Genomic DNA, 21,056 nt, shown 5'->3' on the forward strand with positions numbered 1-21,056 from the left:
AAGGCTGTTCTAGGAATAATTCAATGGATTTTCATATTTATACGGTATCCAATAAACAAACATCGCTAATGATTACATAGTACAAGCACTTATTTTTCGTAATATCCGTCTTCATTTGTTCAATTTTAGTATGTTTTCCAGATTTGGCGATGCATCATTAATCTTACGGTTATTTCCATGATGAAGACATAGAGGATCTGTCATGAGTTTCCCTTCATATTAGATTTATGATACGAGTTTTGAATTTTTTATTTTTGCGAGCCTCTGGCGAGCAAAAATAAAACATTCTAAACGAGTATCATAAATCTAATATGAAGGAAAACGAATGACAGATTCTTTTTATCATATGACGTTTTCTTTCATCGTTCCCCATCAAAAACTGATTTTCTCTTTTGCCTTGAATCGTCACATCTCAACCAAATCACCCGAACCTTCGAAGTAGGTCAATTATACCGACGAGAGAAGAAATAGTTCTAACACAACTGACTCTTGAAAAGGATTCATTTTATTAAATACACGTCTCAAAACAAAATTTCAGCATTTTTTCATTTAATCTATAATAGATAAATTGTCCTTGGTGTTTGAAACAATGAGGAAAATATTTTAGTTTGAAAGTTCATGAGCGACTGTTTTTGATGTGACGAAGCCGTGACGTCACTTGGCGCGATAATGGAGGCTTCGTTGTACAAATGTCTATTCGCTGTCGCTGTCGTACAGAACCATTGTACGGCGCCTTTTCACTGCTTTGTGTTTATCCTCGTCATCGCGGGAGTTTATAGAGATGTGAAATGTTCCACCGTGAATATTCCCACTGAACATTGTGTTCAGACTACCGTGAAAAGCGACTTTGGATGCCGATTTGTTGGCAGTGTTGTTTGCTTTGACATTACACGTGTTTGTCGACGACAGTGTCAGCATGTTATTCTGAGTAACCGTTGAAGGCAAGTTGTAACAAACTACATTGCCGTTTTACATGAGGATTTTATTAAATAATATTATTATTTGTTTATTTGAAAAGAATCTAGACTAGATATGTCTCATCGGACAACGCAACCGCAATTTTTTATCGGAGTTGAAATATGTTACTAGGGGTCATAAAATAGATGTTTGCCAGGCCTAATTTAACATCTTATAGTATAAATATAATTAAAAAACTTAAGATGTTTACATCTTGGATTTTATCTTTGATTGTACAATATGTTATGTTAATAGACCAATTTGTCGTTCAGTTGATTTTTTTTTCAAAGTTTACAAGCACTAGTCGCCATTTTTACGAGTCGTAGTAAAAATTTACAACAATATATCTGACAGTTTACAACCTTAGGTGGGTATTCTATAGAATTACGTCACACAGCAAACAAGCCTTGTTTATCGCCCCAAAATGACTGAACCGGTCTCAGCTTTGCAATGTTCATTTTAGTTAACATCTGTTTATAACCTTTGGTTTAGTATTTTATCTTTTACATGTATGTATAATTTTAATTTCATTTCATAATTATAGTGGCACTTGTCTCATCTATCACAAATTCTTGTCCTCAAAATATGTGCTACGGACATCGATATGTGTGATATGACTGTCATACTTTCATAAGATTTTATATGGTTTTATATGGTTTTATATGACAATCTGAAGAACGGTTTCGTTTGATCCTGTGCCATCGGTTATAAACACTTACTTATGGGAATATCTGTCTTCATGTTTTCAATGTAATATGTTTAACAGATGTGTCGATGCATCATTTGTGCACAATCTAACGGTCATTTCCTTGATGATGACGGATGCTCCCGTATGAACTAGATTTGGTGACTTTAAATTTGCATGTCTTCATATAAAGTAAGAAAAACTTCAAATTACTGATTTGTAAACTTGAATTTCAGAAGATTACACAAAATGCTAAACCTATTTAAATATGGGGTTGAATAATGGCCTAAGAAGCAAATACAAAAACTTGTGTGTGCTATTGGTAGCCTTCGTAGTCCTACATTTAAAAATAAGCATTTAATTCCAAGCATGTAAAACGTAATATTTTAGTGTCCTTTAATGTGCCAAAATGATAAAAATGCATGGTTTTTTAGGAAAATGCTACAATATCAATTCCTTTTCTTTTCTTTCTCTCTCTTTTTTTAGGAAAATAAACATACACATAATAATCATATATGCAAAGCAAGGAGTTATAATTTTGAGTGCACTAGATACAGGAGATAAAAATGTGATGGATTTTGAGAAAGTATATGCTCTCTTTATGTTAATCGAAATTTTCTGAATTTCAAAAATACAACTTTTTATTGCAATCCATTATTATATGCTAATAAATATCTACAAAAGTAGGAAGTAAATTGCTGAAAAATAATGCCTAGAAGGTTTGAGCAACGTAATTAAAATCGATTGACAATATTGTTATGTGATTTTTAAAAGAAAAACAAGCGTGAGGAAATCTATTTTGTATTGAAATATTGTACAGTGAACTGAAATAAAATATTTTTACTTGATTTCATTAGTACACAGGGACTGAAACCTTCACTAATAACCAACAAAAGTTCCACCTTCAAAATTGCCGCCATGTTCCCCGATAATCACAAATAGTTAATGTTGTTACAACTGCTGAATGGATTTTCTGACAAGAACGCTACATGATAGTTTATATTGGTTTACACATTAAACCACCTGATCTGAAATCCAATATGGCTTCTTCATCCTAAAATCTTATTGGCCATGTCATTGTTGGTCCGTAGTTCTTATTGTCCAAGTCGACCATACCTTATACCTGAAAGATGACGGTATTTAGCGAAGTCTACATTACTTGAGGTTTTGACTTTTGACTTTTAGATGTAAAGGTTAACTGGTTTCCAAATGCATTTACTATCCTAAATAGTATATGATACTGGCTTCCTGGGTGCATATCCCCATGGTTCTCTGTCCAGTAGGACACTGGCAATAATGATCCTTTATTGGATTAAAGGTGTCGGAGCTGTCATGCTAGATCCAAACATTGTACTTCACACTCCTCTTATGCCTCGAGTGGATTTCACATCGTAGAATATGCCGTGAGAGCCGATAGATCCAGATCTCGTGGTCACAATCATCCCTTAGGTGTTCACTGATGTAGCCAGCTGCCAGTGACATTTGGTATGTGCCACAGGAGATTGTCCGAAAGTATTCCATGTCTATCTTTGGAAATTCACAATTATCCGCAGTTGCATCTAGTGACTTGGCCCTTCTGTTAAGATCTGACTCATCCTTCACACGCTGATCTAAGGTGTTGTGAACACTAAGGCGCTCCTTCATTTTGTCAGCCAGCGCCTTATCCTTTACGTCTTGCTCTGGTGTCCTCACATATATTCGTCCTTGGATTCCATTCGGACAGACGGTTACTATTATAACGAGTGCCGCGAGGACATCAAAGAAATAATTGGAAATAAGTTATGTGTTGAAAAACAGCTATTGCTAGAAGTGTCCGTGACATGACTCCACTACCCATCTGGATTTAGTTATGGATCCATAATGTAAGCTATGTTGAGTCTGCCAAGCTTTTAGATTAGATGTCATCTTTGTTGTCAAACCACGTAATTCTAAATCTGGCAAAACATCCCTAAACCTTCGATCAACAACATCATTGTCGCATCATTATTGCTTCCAGGAAAAGGTCCTACTGTGTCAAGAATGTAACCATTAGGCATGCGGGCTATTCACATGAACTTCAAATAGTTTCGCTCCTTCTGGCCACAGTAGGTCATCTGGAGCTTGTGATCAGAACTCTTAGGAATAAAGATATATGTACCATCAAGTATGACAGTCGCCCGCTTGCCAAAAATGCTTCGGGGAACACTGGGTTGTGCTCCAGAACGTTTTCTCTTGTAAGATGTTCACGGCCAAGGAACGATGGACCTATACTTAGGTGTGATGACTATGGAATGGATTTGGTTTTTTTTCAATATAATGAAAACATGTTGAACACTATTTCCATGATATGTCCGTCTTCATTTTTACCCAGAACAACAGTAGTGCATCCTCGTGGTTTGGAGTGTATATGCCATAGAGGACGAGCAATGTGAACGAATTTCTAAAAACTGTGTTCTAGTCCAACCTGTTCAGACTTCAAAATCTGCACCATCCAGAGAGGAGAAACGCAAAGTAAAGGAAGACTCCTGCTTTTATAGCATATGTGATATCTTCAAAAGATCATTGATGATTTCCTTTGATCTGGAAGGTAGCTGAAAAGTCAACATTTATCTTTGATCACTGCGAATTTCAACGTCAGAGTCCCAATGAGATGATGTGAACAAATACGTGAGGACCAGGGACACCAAAGTTTGTGATGAAAGATGAGTTGGTGTTTTGCACGCATGGGCAAAGTGGTCTAGTTTTGATTGAAACTACTCATACAAAGTGTGCATTTGACGTGGGAAGATAGAATACAATAGATACAATAGATCCTCTATGGATAAAAATGGGATGTTCTGCCATGTATCATCTTCAACACCAACGTTTTGATTTTCGAGTTACGGCTTTCGTTTCTGATAATTCTTGAAACACTTCGCGGACACCACATCTAATCTCTTGATCATCAGCAAAGTTATTACCATCTACTTTCAAAACATTAAACAACCAATAGTGCTGGGAAAGTCTGAAGTTTCTAGCAGATTTCTTGGTTTTGATAACTCTCCTGAAGACAACTTTGCATCCCGCACCTTCACACCTATCTCTCAGTTTGAATATGGTACTTTATTAGATGTTTAAGGACTCCGTCAAGCACGGTTTTACAAATAGGGTAGAAGCGCTTTAATGATATAATATTTCAAATCATGGACATGGAAGCTATTTTTATTATGACAAAAAATATATAAAGTAATGATAAAAGAACAATGAGATTGGCATATGTGGGATATATTGTTGCAAGATTTGTTTATCACCATCGGTCATGTAATACTCGTATATCGAATTTACATCCTAATCATAAGTAACAGCGATGGTCATTTAAATGCATGGCCTCCATATGTACGCATTACTTGTATGCGTGATATTGGTTGTTCTTTATTATGAAAGGCACATATATACATTAAGATTTGGAGTATAACAGGGTGGTATGTTATGTCTACTTTTGTTCAACACGTCACTGGGGTGGCATACACATCAAAGCCCAAAATTAACACTTTGCACAAATGTAAAGTTTTTATGTTTAGGAAGGATTAGGGTACGTGATTAAACTCTCTATATGCTAAATGATTTTCAATTAACTGAATGTTCACAAACGTTTGACGTTTTTTTCACAAAATGCTTAAATAATAAATATTAACAGCGATATACTGTTTTAATATTTTTCGGCATAGCCGTCTAATTTGGTTTTGGCCCCGGATATGACGCGACAGGTGGCGTTCTGGTTAAGATGAAGTATGTGATTGGTCAATGTAGCGGTCAATGCAAAATGCTGAATATGCAAATGTTGTGACATATACGGAAACAAAAATGGCTTCCAATGTGAATCGACTGCGGTTGAAAACTATAACAGCTTCCGCAATGAAGAGAATAATAGGAAAATGGGTCAAACATAATCCTAGAATTAAACTTGGGAAGCAGTACAATAGATTGTAACAGTTCAAACATGAAAACAGCAGTAATACGGACGCCGCTCGTATTCAGCTTGATTGTTTGATAGTAGGCCATGATAATCTCGGTAATATTTACACAAATACAGTCTGTACCAGTACATCGCTACTGTCACTATACTATACACTTATTTACACATTAATATGTGTGCCGTAACATTTACAGAACGTGTTATTTAACATTTAAACCACTGTGTATAATATCGTTATCCAACTAACCCAGATGTAATATAGATATCGCCTTGTAAACTATTGTGTGTTTGTGTTGCCACGATTTCAAAACAGTCACGTATTGATCTAAAAATAATTTCCGCGCTATATTTAGAGGGGGATTCCCAACTAAATCGAGTGGTCAAGCTGGACATAGGGATTGACTGTGAACATTGGAACAGCACAGAAACATAACTGGAAAGGAACAAAACGCGTAAATTCAGTGAAAATTGCAACGTTTTTACCGTGATGTCCCTTTTAAATTGAATGCAAGCTGAATAAGTGGATGCATCTATTCAAATGACACATTTGTAGTCTTATTATCACCAAAAATGATTCAAACTGATATAATTCTGTTATCCGTGCTGAAACTGCGCATTTATTAATTACATCGTAGTTCCTTAATTTATTTCACCAGTAGTTTTACATTATAACCACCAGCATTAAAACTATGCCGTTTATCTTTTTTAAAGATATTTCTTGTTTGTATTGTGTTTATTATTCAAACTTTCATATTTCGTTAAAATAGTTAATTCACTTTTATCCGTTTTGTAATAATCTGCATTCTTAGTTTAGTAATTAAGTTAACTTAATTAATTAGGCAAGTGCATAATCGATTAATTTGGGTTAATTGTATAGCCAAGGGGATCAACTTTGATGGCACAAAGCAATGTATCGGTAAGTGGTCTCTAAGTGTAAAACACGCTTTAGGTTGATCCTTCAGTGTAAAGACTGCAATAGGGAGAACATTGTGGTGTCTTTTAGGCCATATTGATAAATGAAAGTCATCCATCCTGCTGATTTAAAGAGTTTAATTTTGTATGATAACATTTGGACCATGAAGCAAAACGCGGGTTACGTTCTCAATAACAGAACATATACATATAAAGCTATACAGAACGTATAGTTATAAAGCTATACCCATCAATCTTGTTGTATGACTTCCCATGGTTACCACAGGGAAAAGCAGTTTCGCGCGGCTCTAACATAAAGAATGAAGCGTGATCACGTGATTCCCACCGAATGACTTTCGCACGCTTCAAACTATCGAGAAAGCTTTGATTACGTGATTCCAACCAAGTTGAACATGAATGGCCTTGAATTCACAGGGACATAAGAATCAGTTACACAGTATGTGGCCCTTTATCCTAGCCTGTATAGAGCCTTTTAATTGTTTGTGGTTTTTTGGGTGGGTGGGGGAGGGCTTCCAAAAGTCCTCCGTGTATCAGAAAGAACCCCTTAATGTCCCCAATACTCACAATATACATAATTGCGTTTGTCTTGGTATGTCGAGCCGCTAAACAGTGATAACATAAAATGTTGAATATTGTATTTCGAGCTATAGAACTTTCAATTTATGAATGTTGTATGTGGTATGTTGAGCTACACGACATGCAAAAAGTTCTCTCGCTGGCTAGTGAAACATCTCGACCATGCTTTCCGTAAGCGAAATTGATCAATTTATATACATCGTATCCCTCCCGGTGAGTACACGTGTACTTTATATATACACTATGTCCGTCCCCGGTGGGTACATGTGTACGTTATATATATACCATGTCCGTCCCCGGTGGGTACATGTGTACGTTATATATACACCATGTCCGTCCCCTGTGGGTAGATGTGTACGTTATATATACACCATGTCCGTCCCCGGTGGGTACATGTGTACGTTATAATATACACTATGTCCGTTCCCGGTGGGTACATGTGTACGTTATATATACACCATGTCCGTCCCCGGTGGGTACATGTGTACGTTATGTATACACTATGTCCGTCCCCGGTGGGTACATGTGTACGTTATATATAAACCATGTCCGTCCCCGGTGGGTACACGTGTACGTTATATATACACCATGTCCGTCCCCGGTTGGTACACGTGTACGCTATATATACACCATGTCCGTCCCCGGTGGGTACACGTGTACGTTATATATACACCATGTCCGTCCCCGATGGGTACACGTGTACGTTATATATACACCATGTCCGTCCCCGATGGGTACACGTGTACGTTATATGTACACCATGTCCGTCCCCGGTGGGTACACGTGTATGTTATAATATACACTATGTCCGTCCCCGGTGGGTACACGTGTACGTTATATAAACACCATGTCCGTCCCCGGTGCGTACACGTGTACGTTATATATACACCATGTCCGTCCCCGGTGGGTACACGTGTACGTTATATATACACCATGTCCGTCCCCGGTGGGTACACGTGTACGTTATATATACACCATGTCCGTCCCCGGTGGGTACATGTGTACGTTATATATACACTAAGTCCGTCCCCGGTGGGTACACGTGTATGTTATAATATACACTATGTCCGTCCCCGTTGAGGTACATAGTTACGTTATATATACACCATGTCCGTCCCCGGTGGGTACACGTGTACTCTTGAAATATACGCTATATATGGCTGTTCCCGGTGGGTATATGTGTACGTTATATATGCCCTATGACCGACCCCAGCAGGTACTTTCTAGTGGAGTGGACGAGACATTATCAATTATACTGATAAACATTGAGGTCACGGAGGTATTATACAGGTATGAGATATCGTGGTCCTTCCCCTGGTATTGCCATTACACCCATTCCAACGTGACGCCCTGTCTCGATTGTTCACAGGTAAGACAAACGATTCAATAGTAGTTTTAAAACATTTTTGTCTTAATTGGGAGTGTAAATTCATTATTTATATAACCGCACATCATCGAACCTCTTCGCTAGCCAAGGTTGTGGAGTGAAACGTAATCGGAAGCCATGGCTAGCGAAGATGACCCTCGCAATGGGTACGTATACACAAGTGAGTATGTGTAACTGTATTCACACAACTGGCATTTACAATTTGAAATTGTTTCCAAACCATACCCCCCCCCCCCCCTCCTTCAATCATTGATGAGATGTTTGGTTTTGATGATCCCCCCCCCCCCCCCCCCCCCCCCCATTTAATACTAAAAACGTTTTTTGGCCGTTTATTAATTTAATCATCATGATAAGGCGGTTCTCTTTGTCTTTCTGCCAGGGGAGTAAGGTGTAGATCCATCATGTCTGATACACTGCATTTTCCGCTGAATCTGTTACAAATTAATCTTTTTGCTCGTCCTTCAAGAGCCACTATTTTGCCTACGTCTTTTTTAATAAATGGGTCCTATACAGTGTCACTGTATTCCAGTACGGACCGTACTAGTGCTGTGTAGGCTGATGTTTTTAGAATTTTTGAACAGTATTTTGAAATCCTTCGAATAAAACCAAGTGATGAGTTTGCCTTTTTGGTGATTGTGTTGATGAGTTCATCAAATTTCATGTTTTCGCTGATATTAAGTCCTAGGTAGGGACTGTCTGATAGTTGTTGGAGAATGACATTGTCCAGACTGTATACGTGTTGAAATGGCTGTTATGTATCATCACGTAACAGTTCTTGGCGTTGAACCGCATGGCCCATCTTGATGCCCAGTTCTCTAATGCTATTAGGTACCTTTGATAACCTGGTCTTCATGGTTTCTTATCTGTCTGTAAAGTAGGCAGTCGTCTGCAAACAGATGGGCTGTTGATGAGACGGATGACGGCAAGTCGTTAACGAAACAAAGAAACATAGAGTTCCGAGTCCTGACTCAACTCTGGCTGTGGTGAATATAGAGATTTAAAAAATCAACAAAGCTTGCAGGTAAAATATTTTATCTCCGGAATACAACAAAATGAAGAAATAGATACCCCCCAAATGTATTCATGCTTTCATCATCTGCTTGTCTTGGTCGGTCCTTAAGAGCAACCGGGTAGGTTATGAAAAGTCAGAAAAACAACATTGATTGTTTGTTTAGACCGGCTGTATCCCGGTAAATACTATTGTAGTTCCTATAGCATTGTCACGAACTTTTTATAGGCATGTATGGTCCGATTTCCACAGATTATTCTTGGAAGCTGTGATTTTACCTGAAGTGCCGATTGATGATTTTATATATATATAGTATATGTAGATTTTCACATCGGTACACAATACCACTTAATTATTACAGAACAACTTCTTACCTTTACAATTATAGGATACAATATGTTCCGGTAAAAGCTGAAATATTCCCATGGATTATTTAAATATAAGTTTCCACTCAGATACAGAGAGTGATCAAGGTTCCCAGGGGTCTACATGAAACATACATACCGCATATAAATAAGCATTTATGAATATCGTTATATAAAATGTACACTCTACATAAAAACACACTATTTTGAATTCAACTGTGACAGACAAGATTTCTCACTTGAAATTATGTATGTATAATTCATGTATGAACTATCGTGTGAGTAAAGATCGCTTAAACGAATTTGATATTTATTAACTTTTTACGTTTTTAAAACCAGAAAACATCATTAATTATTTGTGTTTAATTTTTGCAGATTATTGAAGTCCATTTATATGTAGGTTCATACACTGAAAAAGTAAAGATCGCTTAAACGAATTTGATAGTTATTAACGTTTCACGTTTTTAAAACCAGAATGCATTATTTATTTAATTTTAACATTTGCCGATGATTTAGGTCTATTTATATATAGCTTCATGCACTGAAAACGACACCAAAATATGTGCAATAAGTCCTCACATTTTACCTATATATTGATCAAATGTAAAAAAATATTTCTGTAACAATTTTTAATAAATTCGCCGGGGAAGAATAAATAACACTGTCATTTAACCACCGAGTCAAAATTCTATATACTCACCCACATCACTCGAATGTTATTTGTTGTCATAATGTCCGACAACACAAAGTTCACTATCATCAAGTCCCAAGTGGTATTCACCTGTGTCAGACATAGCAGGACATCACACAGGAAAGAAAATTCCTTTTCTTCTATATAAACCCCCAACAACAATAATATGCAATTATTCGGTAAAAGATGTATGTTTTATTACTACGTAATTTGCTTTAAAGTTATGGTTTTAAACACGTCAAAATAAATCGGTCGTAAAATGTGCATGTTAATAGTTTGCATTAGTTTACTGGTAGAGTAAAGTAATGAAAAGATATCTAAACAACGAAGCAGAGATTGTGAACATCTGTATACAAGAAAGGAGCGCAAGTATTAAATACACTAAAATCATAATAAAAGAAAGAAGTGGAGATATTCAATACAATAAAATATGTATAAAGAAAGGTCCGGGGATATTAAAAACAATAACATCTGTATAAAGAAAGGTCTGGAGATATTAAACTACAATAAAATCTGTATACAAGAAAGGTCTGGAGATATTAAACTACAATAAAATCTGTATACAAGAAAGGTCTGGAGATATTAAATAAAATAAATTCTGTATAAAGAAAGGTCTGGGGATATTAAATAAAATAAAATCTGTATACAAGAAAGCTTTGTAGATACTGAATACATTAACATCTTAATACAAGAAAGGTCTGGAGATATCAAATAGAATAAAATCCTTATACAAGAATGGACAGTAAATATCTGATACAATAAAATCATTAAGAAAGGAAGGACCGGAGATATTTAATTATAGAACATATCAGCACACCTGCATGTATAACGACATAGCATACAAAGAAATACACCAGATTAAAATATCCATTTTTAGCTACCGTGACGTGGATGATGCTACATTAAGTTACACGTTGTTCACCAGTAACGGTATCTGATGCATGGTGGTAATTAAGTAATCTTAATTGCCGCATGTTGATATACAGATCTATCTTTCATGTACTATGTCTTTGTAGTTCGTTTTTAATATTTGAATGTTAAATGCTGATGTATAGCGTATCCTCTGTTTGACTTTGGTAGGTCGAAATGGTGCATGTATAGCTATAACAAAAGATATCGGCGATAGCATTGTGTAATTAAACCTCATTCAGCTGCTTCATCTTCCTTGGACCCGACATTGATGCTAAGGACCGAAAGTGTTTATAACCAGGTGGTGACGTAGGAAACTGAAACTGAAACTGAATAATCATTCGGAATAAAGGGAAGGCTAGAACAATGCATTAAATAGAGATATGGTCTATAAATTATTATGTTTACATTAGCATATTTAATCAGGTGATTGATCACAAATAATCCATTCTAAAGACCGTTTATTTATTTATAAGTAACATCAATGATGATTAATCTTTCATGCAAACCTAATTTAATCGCAAATTCGTCAACTATGTAGGCTAAAATGTTGAAGATTGCTAACAATGGCATGCATCATAACCTTTATTAAGTATGTATCAGCTAATCAGAACCAGGAATACATTATAATAAGTTATTTAGTAGACACAATAAAGTAAAAATAGAAGTTAATCTTTTTTTCCCTGAAGCGGTTTAGTTTGATGATAAAACATATTAATATTTCTATATTTATCGTAGATAATTAAGACACTTCTGCATTATTAAACGATACGTATGGCCTCCATTTGAAGAGTTGGTAATGACGGCATGTGTCATGTAGTCAAGTGAGTGTGTAATCCCTAAATTGGTTTGAAGAACAGGCAACAGGTGACCGGTCAGAATGGAGACTGCGATTTGAAAATGGCCAGTTTAAGGGCTAGCACAACTAAATAAGCCAATCAGCTGGTGTTTCAGCTGAACCAAGTCCCTAAGGATAATGAGTTTCTTAGGTTTGTAGCTGTTTTCCTAGAAAATGGGTACTTTCTATATACGAGAATAAGGAGTGGGGATTTGAAAAATAGAAAATATGCACTCCTACTGAAAATAGATTGACGTAGGATTCGAGGTGTAAAAGGCGTGTTTTCCCCAGATGGTGGTTCCCTATTGCACTGTACATGTCAGGGTTATTGTCTTTCGAGTACCCGTGTGTTCTTATATGCCATTAAACCTTTGCAATAACAACATTTATCCGATAGAAAAAACTTTAATTTGATATAATTTTCACATCATTTGAACTTCAAACGAGCGAATGAAGGGATGGAGTCACTAACAATAACATATAGTAAATTATTTAGTTGTGCGAGTCCTTTAAGCGGTCTACACGCACAATTAATATTCAATCAGAAGGGAAAGGGTTGAGGAAGGGGTACGGATAGAACCTATTGGATCATATATGATGATAACATTGCTGCTGTTGTAGATAATGAATGTGCTATGTTACACAGTACGCAAAGTTTGCACCTACATGTACAGTTACTAAGATATGATAGAAATAGTTTTAACCTACCAACATTACTGATTTACACATTTCTCATGCTAAGCTGTTAAAAAAGCGTGATGCTTTCACTTTTCCAATCGGTCTTTCCATTTCTAGATAGTAACATCACCGCTTCCCCTAGTCGATGGTAATTACATGGCCAACTTGATTCGACATTCAGAGACCTTCAGATATTGATGAAAACAACGAGAATTTGTTTAGGCTTGTCATTATAATCTCATTGAAAATATTTCCTTGTGCGATATGAAGCCAGAAGTGCCCGTTGATGTGTTCAGCGGTTCCATTGTCACCACAATGAATTAGTCAGTGTTTGACCTAGTTTTGTAAGACTGATGTCGTCGATGAGGCAGAAGATGCTTACTCTCCTGAAGCAGTTGGTCCTTTTGTGATATATTAGTGTAATAAGTAAAATGGATTAATATATCTTAACCACCTGACCCTCGAGTTTACCTGGCCAAGTGTTCATATACATTAATATTGATTTACCTATGTAATTACCGACCCTTTGACTTTCGTGTGTATAGAGTCGGCTAGCCAGTTATTTTCCTATAAGATCATGTTATAGTTTGATGTAATAAAATTCAAAAGTTCAAGATAGTACTGCACGTATACGCAGAATTGGCCTTTATACATGTATAAAAGGACCAGCTTATATCTGTTAACGGATTCGACTTCTGGGGCTAGAGTAAAGAACATCTACTCTGTCCTGGGATCTAGGCCAGGATAGACCAGCACATATTATGATGTTTGTACTTATACTTTAATAAAAGTACAGCTAAAAAAACAACAACATTACGTTATTATATTATTTTTCTCGTTCTTCAAGAGTCCTCAGCAAACCTATACGTTTCTTTTTCTTCTTTGCCCCCGTTAGATTTACGGTTTCGTTTATATGCTATAGGCTATTCTCTGTTATTTTGTTCTCTTGTAAGTCCTTATAACTACGCAAATTTTGTAGGTAATACCGTATCTAAGCGATAATAGTCAATTAGCGTTGACCTTTGTAAGAAGCAAATTCATGTGGGAATTATGCTTGATGGTTAACTTGGAGAGTCATTATTGTGCTTTTAACAGACCACGCACTCTTCAACGAACTTTGGCATATTCCATAGACTCTCTATTGCTGCATTGTAGACTAGCTCTGTATTATTAACTCCCTAAGAACCCTATTAGAAACTCTGCATTGTCTAACAACAGGACCCCTACTATCTACTCCTATTCTAGGTTCTAACCACCACCACCTCCACCACCTTGTACACCTCTATATTATTTGTCCGGTAATCTAGCATATACGGTAATCTTGCGCATCACCAAACCGGTTCATTTCCGGCTAACAGACACCGTCTGTTCCAATGGCTTTAAGTGTTTTCCTTCTAATAAAATAGCACTGATTGCCCAAAATCACCATACAAATTAATACAGTTAGGTGTTATTTAGTCTGTGTATGATCATTGTCTCATTAAAGGCTGAAAATAGTGAAATAAAGCGTATAATAACACTTTTTTTCAACCTGCTAATAAATATTCATAAACTAGTTGGCCTTGTTTCCATCTTCGATTGTGTGTAATTAGATGCCGTCAAACCTGAAACATAACATAACTAGATCCAAAAAGTGCAATTGACGATTTATAACTTCATAATTCCAAACGGTCACAACCCACATCAATGCCGAAGTAATAGAGGCAGCTCGTGAAGTCATCACTGTTCCGAGTTTTATAGGAAACTCGTATAAGAGTGCTTTGAATGTTTCAAACATCATGACAGGATTCCGAAAATCAGGCATTTTTCCTTTTGACCCCCTGCACCAGTGGTAAAATCGCCTGTTGTCAGTAAGGTCAAGGAGGTCCACTCTGAAAAGAAAACAACGTAGGAGAGAACGCAAAACAGGGATGTAAATATCCTTTTTGATGAGAAGGACAAAGAGTTTCAAAAAAAGAAAGAAGAGATCGAAACAACGGTGGTTCATTTTCCATATCTGGTGTTCTGCTGATCGATAAGCAGTAGACTGTGAACTCGTACAACAGCAAGCAAACACATGTAGACAACTTTTTAGACTTTTTCTTTTATAACTCGTCTTCACAATGTGTCTCCTTTTTAGGAGAGTTACAATACATCAACCGAAAGCGAAAGTACAAACAATATATAAGAGTTATCTCCTTTTACACCTTATCAACCATTCGGAACACCTCGCCCCGATTACAGTACCTTCCCAATCGGAACACCTCGCCTCCATCTGCGAACGTAGTTTCGGAGAAAATGACGAGGGGTTCCGATTGAGTACCTTCCATCAAAGATGACCGCAGCAAATCGGCCTAGGTGTTCCAAATGCTTATCAACATCATCCCCTTTATTTATAAGTCCAAGTCCGATTGTAGACTAATATATAGAGAAAGGTCTGGAACTCCTTCGACCTGCAAAAATTGGTCAATTTCATTCAAAGTGTCGTCAAAATTTAACCAGAAAAGATCTTTCAATGGCGATAGTCTTAGTTAGTTAAGATAGTAACCTTTAACATGATACAAAGAAATCACACCTAAATAGTCTATTTCTTTCACGTACTAGGGGTCACAACAAATGGTGGTTTTCCTTTCCTTTGCTGGATTGTTTGCCTCTGATTTTTTTCTTTTCTGACTTCGTTTTCTCTTCATGTTTTTTTAGCGCCTCTTTATAATCCATTTCTTTGATAGTGGCACCATATGATGGAATAAAAGTATTTTTTTTCTTCTCCTTTGTTTCGTTCTCTTCTTTTTTATAAAAAAAAAAACCCTCTTTGTCCTTATCAAACAGGATATTTACAAGCCGGGGGGCTTGTGTACATACTTACTGGTCCCGCTAGACACGATTCGAAGGCGCGTTTGCCATTTTTAGTTTTTCTATCGAATAATGAAGCCTCACTCTTTATTTTAATATACAGCTTAATTAGATCACATCTTGTTAAATTGAAAACACAGACCGCCGTTGAAGTGTGCAAGATTACCGGACAACACCGTAGTGTAAATCCCCTATGGAATACGCCTATTTTATTACATTTTTACCAGTGAAATATCAAAAATTTATCATTCTATAAAAGTGATATTTTTCACTAGTGACAAATATCATATTTTTTCACTAGTGAAAAATATCACTTTTGCTGATTTGACCAATCAAATCAATGATTAGAAAATACCCAAAATAATTGACCAATCAGAAAGCCCGACATATATGTCAGCACATGGACAGGAGAAACTACTTTTTTTGTTTACAAATTATCGCTGTAGTCCTAGTTAGCATATGGGGTAGGGTTTTCGTTGATAAAAATGTAATAAACAGAATATCTAACAGTGTCTTCAGTAATACCAAATATATTTCACTCGTGTGGCTAATATTTTGATATTTTTCACTCGTGCTGCGCACTCGTGAAAAATATCAAAATATTAGCCCCACTCTTGAAATATATTTGGTATTACTGAAGACACTGTTAGATATCCTCTATGTAAGTTCCCTATTGTGGACCCCTTTGTTACCTAAGTTATTATAGAACCCTATAGTGAGCTACTTATGATAAACCCCCATTGTGAAATCCCTACTCTAGACCCCATTGAATACTACATTGCAGTTATGGCGGAGACCAAAAGTAACTGGAAGCCGGAGTGGAAGCGGGACATCGTGTATCTTCATGTGTTTCCCAGAGCTATGGCAAAGTGTATCCCAAACATATCACCATTCGCAATGAAACTGGAGATGTGGCTGCGGATGAACGAAATTCCCTATCAGGTAATGTATTGACTGGCATCAGTCGTATGGAAATCACTGTGAATGCCAGTCGAGACCTAATCAGCTAGTACATAACAAGGCTCCTATCTAGTATGATGTTACGATTAAACATGTTCTCTTTACAGATTGTTGATCACATGGGATTTTCCAGCAAAAGTCAAACTCCTTTTATAATGTTTAACGAAGACGAAATACCAGACTCCAACTTCATCATCGAATATCTATCAAAGCATTTTAAGAAGGATCCATATCCAGGAATCAATGTCGAACAACAAGCAGTTGGCAGGTCATTTCTGAAGATGGTAGAGGAGAATACAGCATGGTATGATGATAGTGTATAGGCTGACTACACATATAAAGGCCTGTAGTCTCTATTGTGGAAATATCATGGATAAATACAGGAAAGCTTAACAATAATTAATGTTGCCATTAATAGATTTACCCTGCTGTAAACCTTGTCAATGGTGTATGGATAAATTAAGTGTTGTAATGGAAGTGTGGGTCAGTTTCTAATTCATCATCATAAGAGCCGTATATTATCAATCGTTTGAGAGGTAAACTGTTGTAAACCGTGTTGTAGCGTGGTATATTAACCTATTCATATATTAAAGCTGGAGTCAAGTCTTACAAGTTTTGTAATAAATCAGGTGATTCTGGTGGCTGATAAAAAATGTTCTGCTGACGAGTTTTGCTTTCGCTGGAACATTATCGTGCCAGACAATTGAATAGATTTCTTGCCGTCTTAAGACCAGTACTTAAAGCTGCTCCCAAATTATGTTGCAGTGTACTTAAATAATATTAGAGGTTAACACGCCAGGAAACATTGACAGACTGTCATGTAACCTCTAATTACCACCGTACGTAGGACCTGTTGCTGTGACGCCTCTTATTAAAGTCGGTTAAAAGTTACAATAACTCACATTTAAAACGATATGACTTAAATTATTCTAAAAACAATTATGAATAAACACAGTTGCAATACTGTGTCCATATCTATATCCAAAATCAGTGATTATTTGCTTTCTTGTCGTTTAAGCGTAGGTCCCATTTGTATATACCGCCATACTTGTTTTGATTGTGACCTCTCAGGGTTTATTTCCGTTTTATCAAAATTTGGAGTTGAAATAGACGAAACGAATAAACGCTGTGAAAATATTGCGTTAGTTACTTTATCCGTTTTATTTGTGTTCTGTATTTTATAATAACCGGAAACGCAAAGTTGTTTTAGTGACCCAATATTTGAACACAGTAGGTTTCAAGTGAATTATTGTGGATTTAATTATATTTAAGAGATGTCCATCAACAGTTTCCGCATAAATGGATTAATACTTTATCAACAAGTAAGTGTACACATAGGTGTTAACATGAATTATCGTTTTAGATGGTCTATGATACTTTTCTTGTCGCGCCCCAGCTGGTTAGCTGAACAGCCGTTGTAAACTGATTGCGGAAATATATCGGTTTTTACTCAGAGTTACTCTCATCAGGAACGATGAGATGAGTGACCCAGTAAAAAAGTTTAATTTAGTTAAAGTGTTGATATATCTATATCATTGGCATTTTTTCAATGACCAACCATTATACGTTTGCTGCTAATTGTTCGACCAGTATCCTTAACTCGTTTATCGAATCGGGGTTACAGTTATAATGTGATACTGTGAATCACTTCTGTATTTCGCGTGTGCATTTTTTCGCGTTGATACGTCAATTGCAAATTCAAATACTTCGCAATTATTCGTACGAAAAGAAACACATTTGGATGGCGATCAAGCTATCGGTTCCCCCCAATAGCAGTCTGGTGGAGGCCATGACTCAAATAGGAACTCGAAATAAAGTACTAGCGAAATATATCTGATTTACAGTATCATTAGTCTGAACGATTTCTATAACAATCCTTCCACTAAGACTGTCGTATTTCTACCATTATTCTAGGTCAATATTCTGGTACCGGTACGTGGAGCACATGCAAGAGTATATGGAATACATTAAATTCCAAGTCCCAGAGGAGATGCAAGAGAAAGTTGGAGCTGGCTTGTCCAGCAGCGTAAGTTTCAATGGGACGTGGTTAGATATATCTATATAGACGATACCTAACCATATTGACGTGGCACCGGGTTAATATGTTTTATTTGAAGTCAGCATTTGAATATCTGATACTAAATCCATCATCCCATATAACGAGATACTCCGGCGAGTAAATGTACATATGACAATAGTCAAGTGTAATAATAATTCTAATACCCTAATCCATATTGCAATAAATTAAATTATATTCTAGGAATAATTTTTATTATCAAATAGAAGACAACTCAAACAAATAAACAAAAATTACACATTTTATGTTGGGTTTATTTTTTGCTAACTGTTATGATTATGTGGCAAATGATGGCCAATGACTTCAACCACGCTAGCTAATGAAGTTGGGGAGGAAACTGGGAGCAGAAAATCCCCCCCCCCCCCCCCCCCCCCCCCCCAAAATCATAGCAGATACTAACCAATACTATTTGATATCTTTTGAAATCAAATTTTAAGTCAAAGTTCACAAAACATGTAGCAGCAATCTATTGTGCAGGAGAAACTCAGCCAAATGGCAACACAAGCAGAATGCGAGTGCTTGCCACCGCCAATCATTATTAGTGATATAATACTGTAACATGAGTATCCATCACTGTTTATAGTATTATACTGTAATACATTGGTTTGTAACTACTAGTATTCAATCATTCGTGTAATTTGTTAATTTGATACTCATACTCAATACATATTTATGTTTCCCCTGTTATATACTTCGTGTTAAGAGACAATAGCATTACCAATTCATACAACTGCAGGTAAAGGATCGGGCCTGGAAACATGGAATAGGTCGTCATAGCAACGAAGAAATTTACAAAATAGGAAGTGACGATATCAGGGCTATATCAGCCTACCTCGGGAAAAAGAAATACTTTCTTGGAGAAACGCCATCTTTGGTAAAATATATCAAGATAAAACCATGTTTGAATTTATCCAATTAAAAAGTGAAATACTTATAACAAAAAGTTAGACCTCATTATCATCACTTGTGAGAATTATTTCATAATCATCATTGTATGAATTATCTTCTACTGCCACCTTCGTGAGTTATCACGTTAGATATTAGACGCGTATCTTTGAATCACTTGTTAATATGAATTTTATTCACAAAATATTTCCGTAAAACTTATCTTCACATAGGGAAACATACATAATGTGTAAAACATGTGTAAACTGATGTTTACAACAATCGTAAACATCGCCACACACAGGCGTTGTCTGATCTCATTGTGTTTTATTTACAGATTGACTGTACATTATTTGGATTTCTCGTCCAGATAATATTTGTGCCTTTGGATTTCCCCATGAAGGTAGTTATACAAGAGGAGTGTTCAAATGTACTGGATTACATAAACAGACTAAAGACAGAGTTCTGGCCTCACTGGGACGATCAACAGTTGTAGAAACAAGTACTGCAAAAGCAATGGCCTTGGTCTGGTTAACCTCTAAATCAGTGTGTTTGAAATACAATGATCATTAGTCTAGTCGTGCTTCCACTAAAGGCATTCGACCACTGAAGTGACAATGGAACATTCCTATTCTACATATCCTGTTTAGAAGAATAACGGCATGTTCTCGACTTTCAAATAGTAAACCCTTGTGACAGATTCTTGTTTCAGTAATTTTCACTATAGATATCAAATAACTTCTTTCATTAGTTTGTACTTCTACATCACCAATTCGATATATCTATATATTTAATACCAGAAATATATTCTGTAAGGACTTGTAGGCTTGGCCTGTTTTCTAAAATAGTGTCCTTATGCATTACTATAATATACTATGATATACAACCTGTATAATCTGTGTCAAAAATGAAATGTTTACAATTGATTGAACGTTGTCAGAATACAATGTCGTTTAACTTCGGATTGGACGACTGACAATCTCCATTATCCTAACTTTAACTTTATTTATTCCTTCTCTTTACAAAAATACAATGTATGGAGAGAACATATTTACAACATTCAACAAATACGATGTATGGAGAGAGGATATTTACAACATTCAACAAATACAATGTATGGAGAGAACATATTTACAATATTCAACAAATACGATGTATGCAGAGAACATATTTACAATATTCAACAAATGCAATGCATGGAGAGAACATATTTACAACATTCAACAAATACAATGTATGGAGAGAACATATTTACAACATTCAACAAATACGATGTATGGAGAGAACATATTTACAACATTCAACAAAAACAATGTATGGAGAGAACATATTTACAACAT

General features: G+C 36.2%; 1 protein-coding gene across 2 annotated transcripts; it reads left to right on the forward strand.

Annotated features, from left to right (window-relative positions):
• The first annotated feature begins 8,335 nt into the window (after window positions 1-8,335).
• Window positions 8,336-20,704, forward strand: LOC117342459 (failed axon connections-like). 2 transcript variants are annotated; one of them, XM_033904620.1, is made up of 7 exons: window positions 8,342-8,454; window positions 9,351-9,493; window positions 16,579-16,736; window positions 16,862-17,058; window positions 18,669-18,780; window positions 19,568-19,705; window positions 20,054-20,704. In XM_033904620.1, the coding sequence occupies exons 3-7, from the start codon at window positions 16,581-16,583 to the stop codon at window positions 20,210-20,212; spliced, it is 762 nt and encodes a 253-aa protein (XP_033760511.1). In that variant the 5' UTR covers window positions 8,342-8,454; window positions 9,351-9,493; window positions 16,579-16,580; the 3' UTR covers window positions 20,213-20,704. The 2 variants fall into 2 exon arrangements, with proteins under 2 accessions (XP_033760510.1, XP_033760511.1); XM_033904619.1 differs by lacking the exon at window positions 9,351-9,493 and having other exon boundaries at window positions 8,336-8,454.
• The last annotated feature ends 352 nt before the right edge of the window (window positions 20,705-21,056 follow it).

This window comes from Pecten maximus, chromosome 14 (assembly GCF_902652985.1).
Source record: "Pecten maximus chromosome 14, xPecMax1.1, whole genome shotgun sequence".
Taxonomy (NCBI): Eukaryota; Metazoa; Mollusca; class Bivalvia; order Pectinida; family Pectinidae; genus Pecten; species Pecten maximus.

Coding starts and splice junctions, on each gene's coding strand:
- LOC117342459 (XM_033904619.1), top strand. CDS start 16,581: ATGGCGGAGACCAAAAGTAACTGGAAGCCGGAGTGGAAGCGGGACATC. Junction 17,059..18,668: donor GTAGAGGAGAATACAGCATG/GTATGATGATAG, acceptor CCATTATTCTAG/GTCAATATTCTGGTACCGGT. Junction 18,781..19,567: donor GAGCTGGCTTGTCCAGCAGC/GTAAGTTTCAAT, acceptor ATACAACTGCAG/GTAAAGGATCGGGCCTGGAA.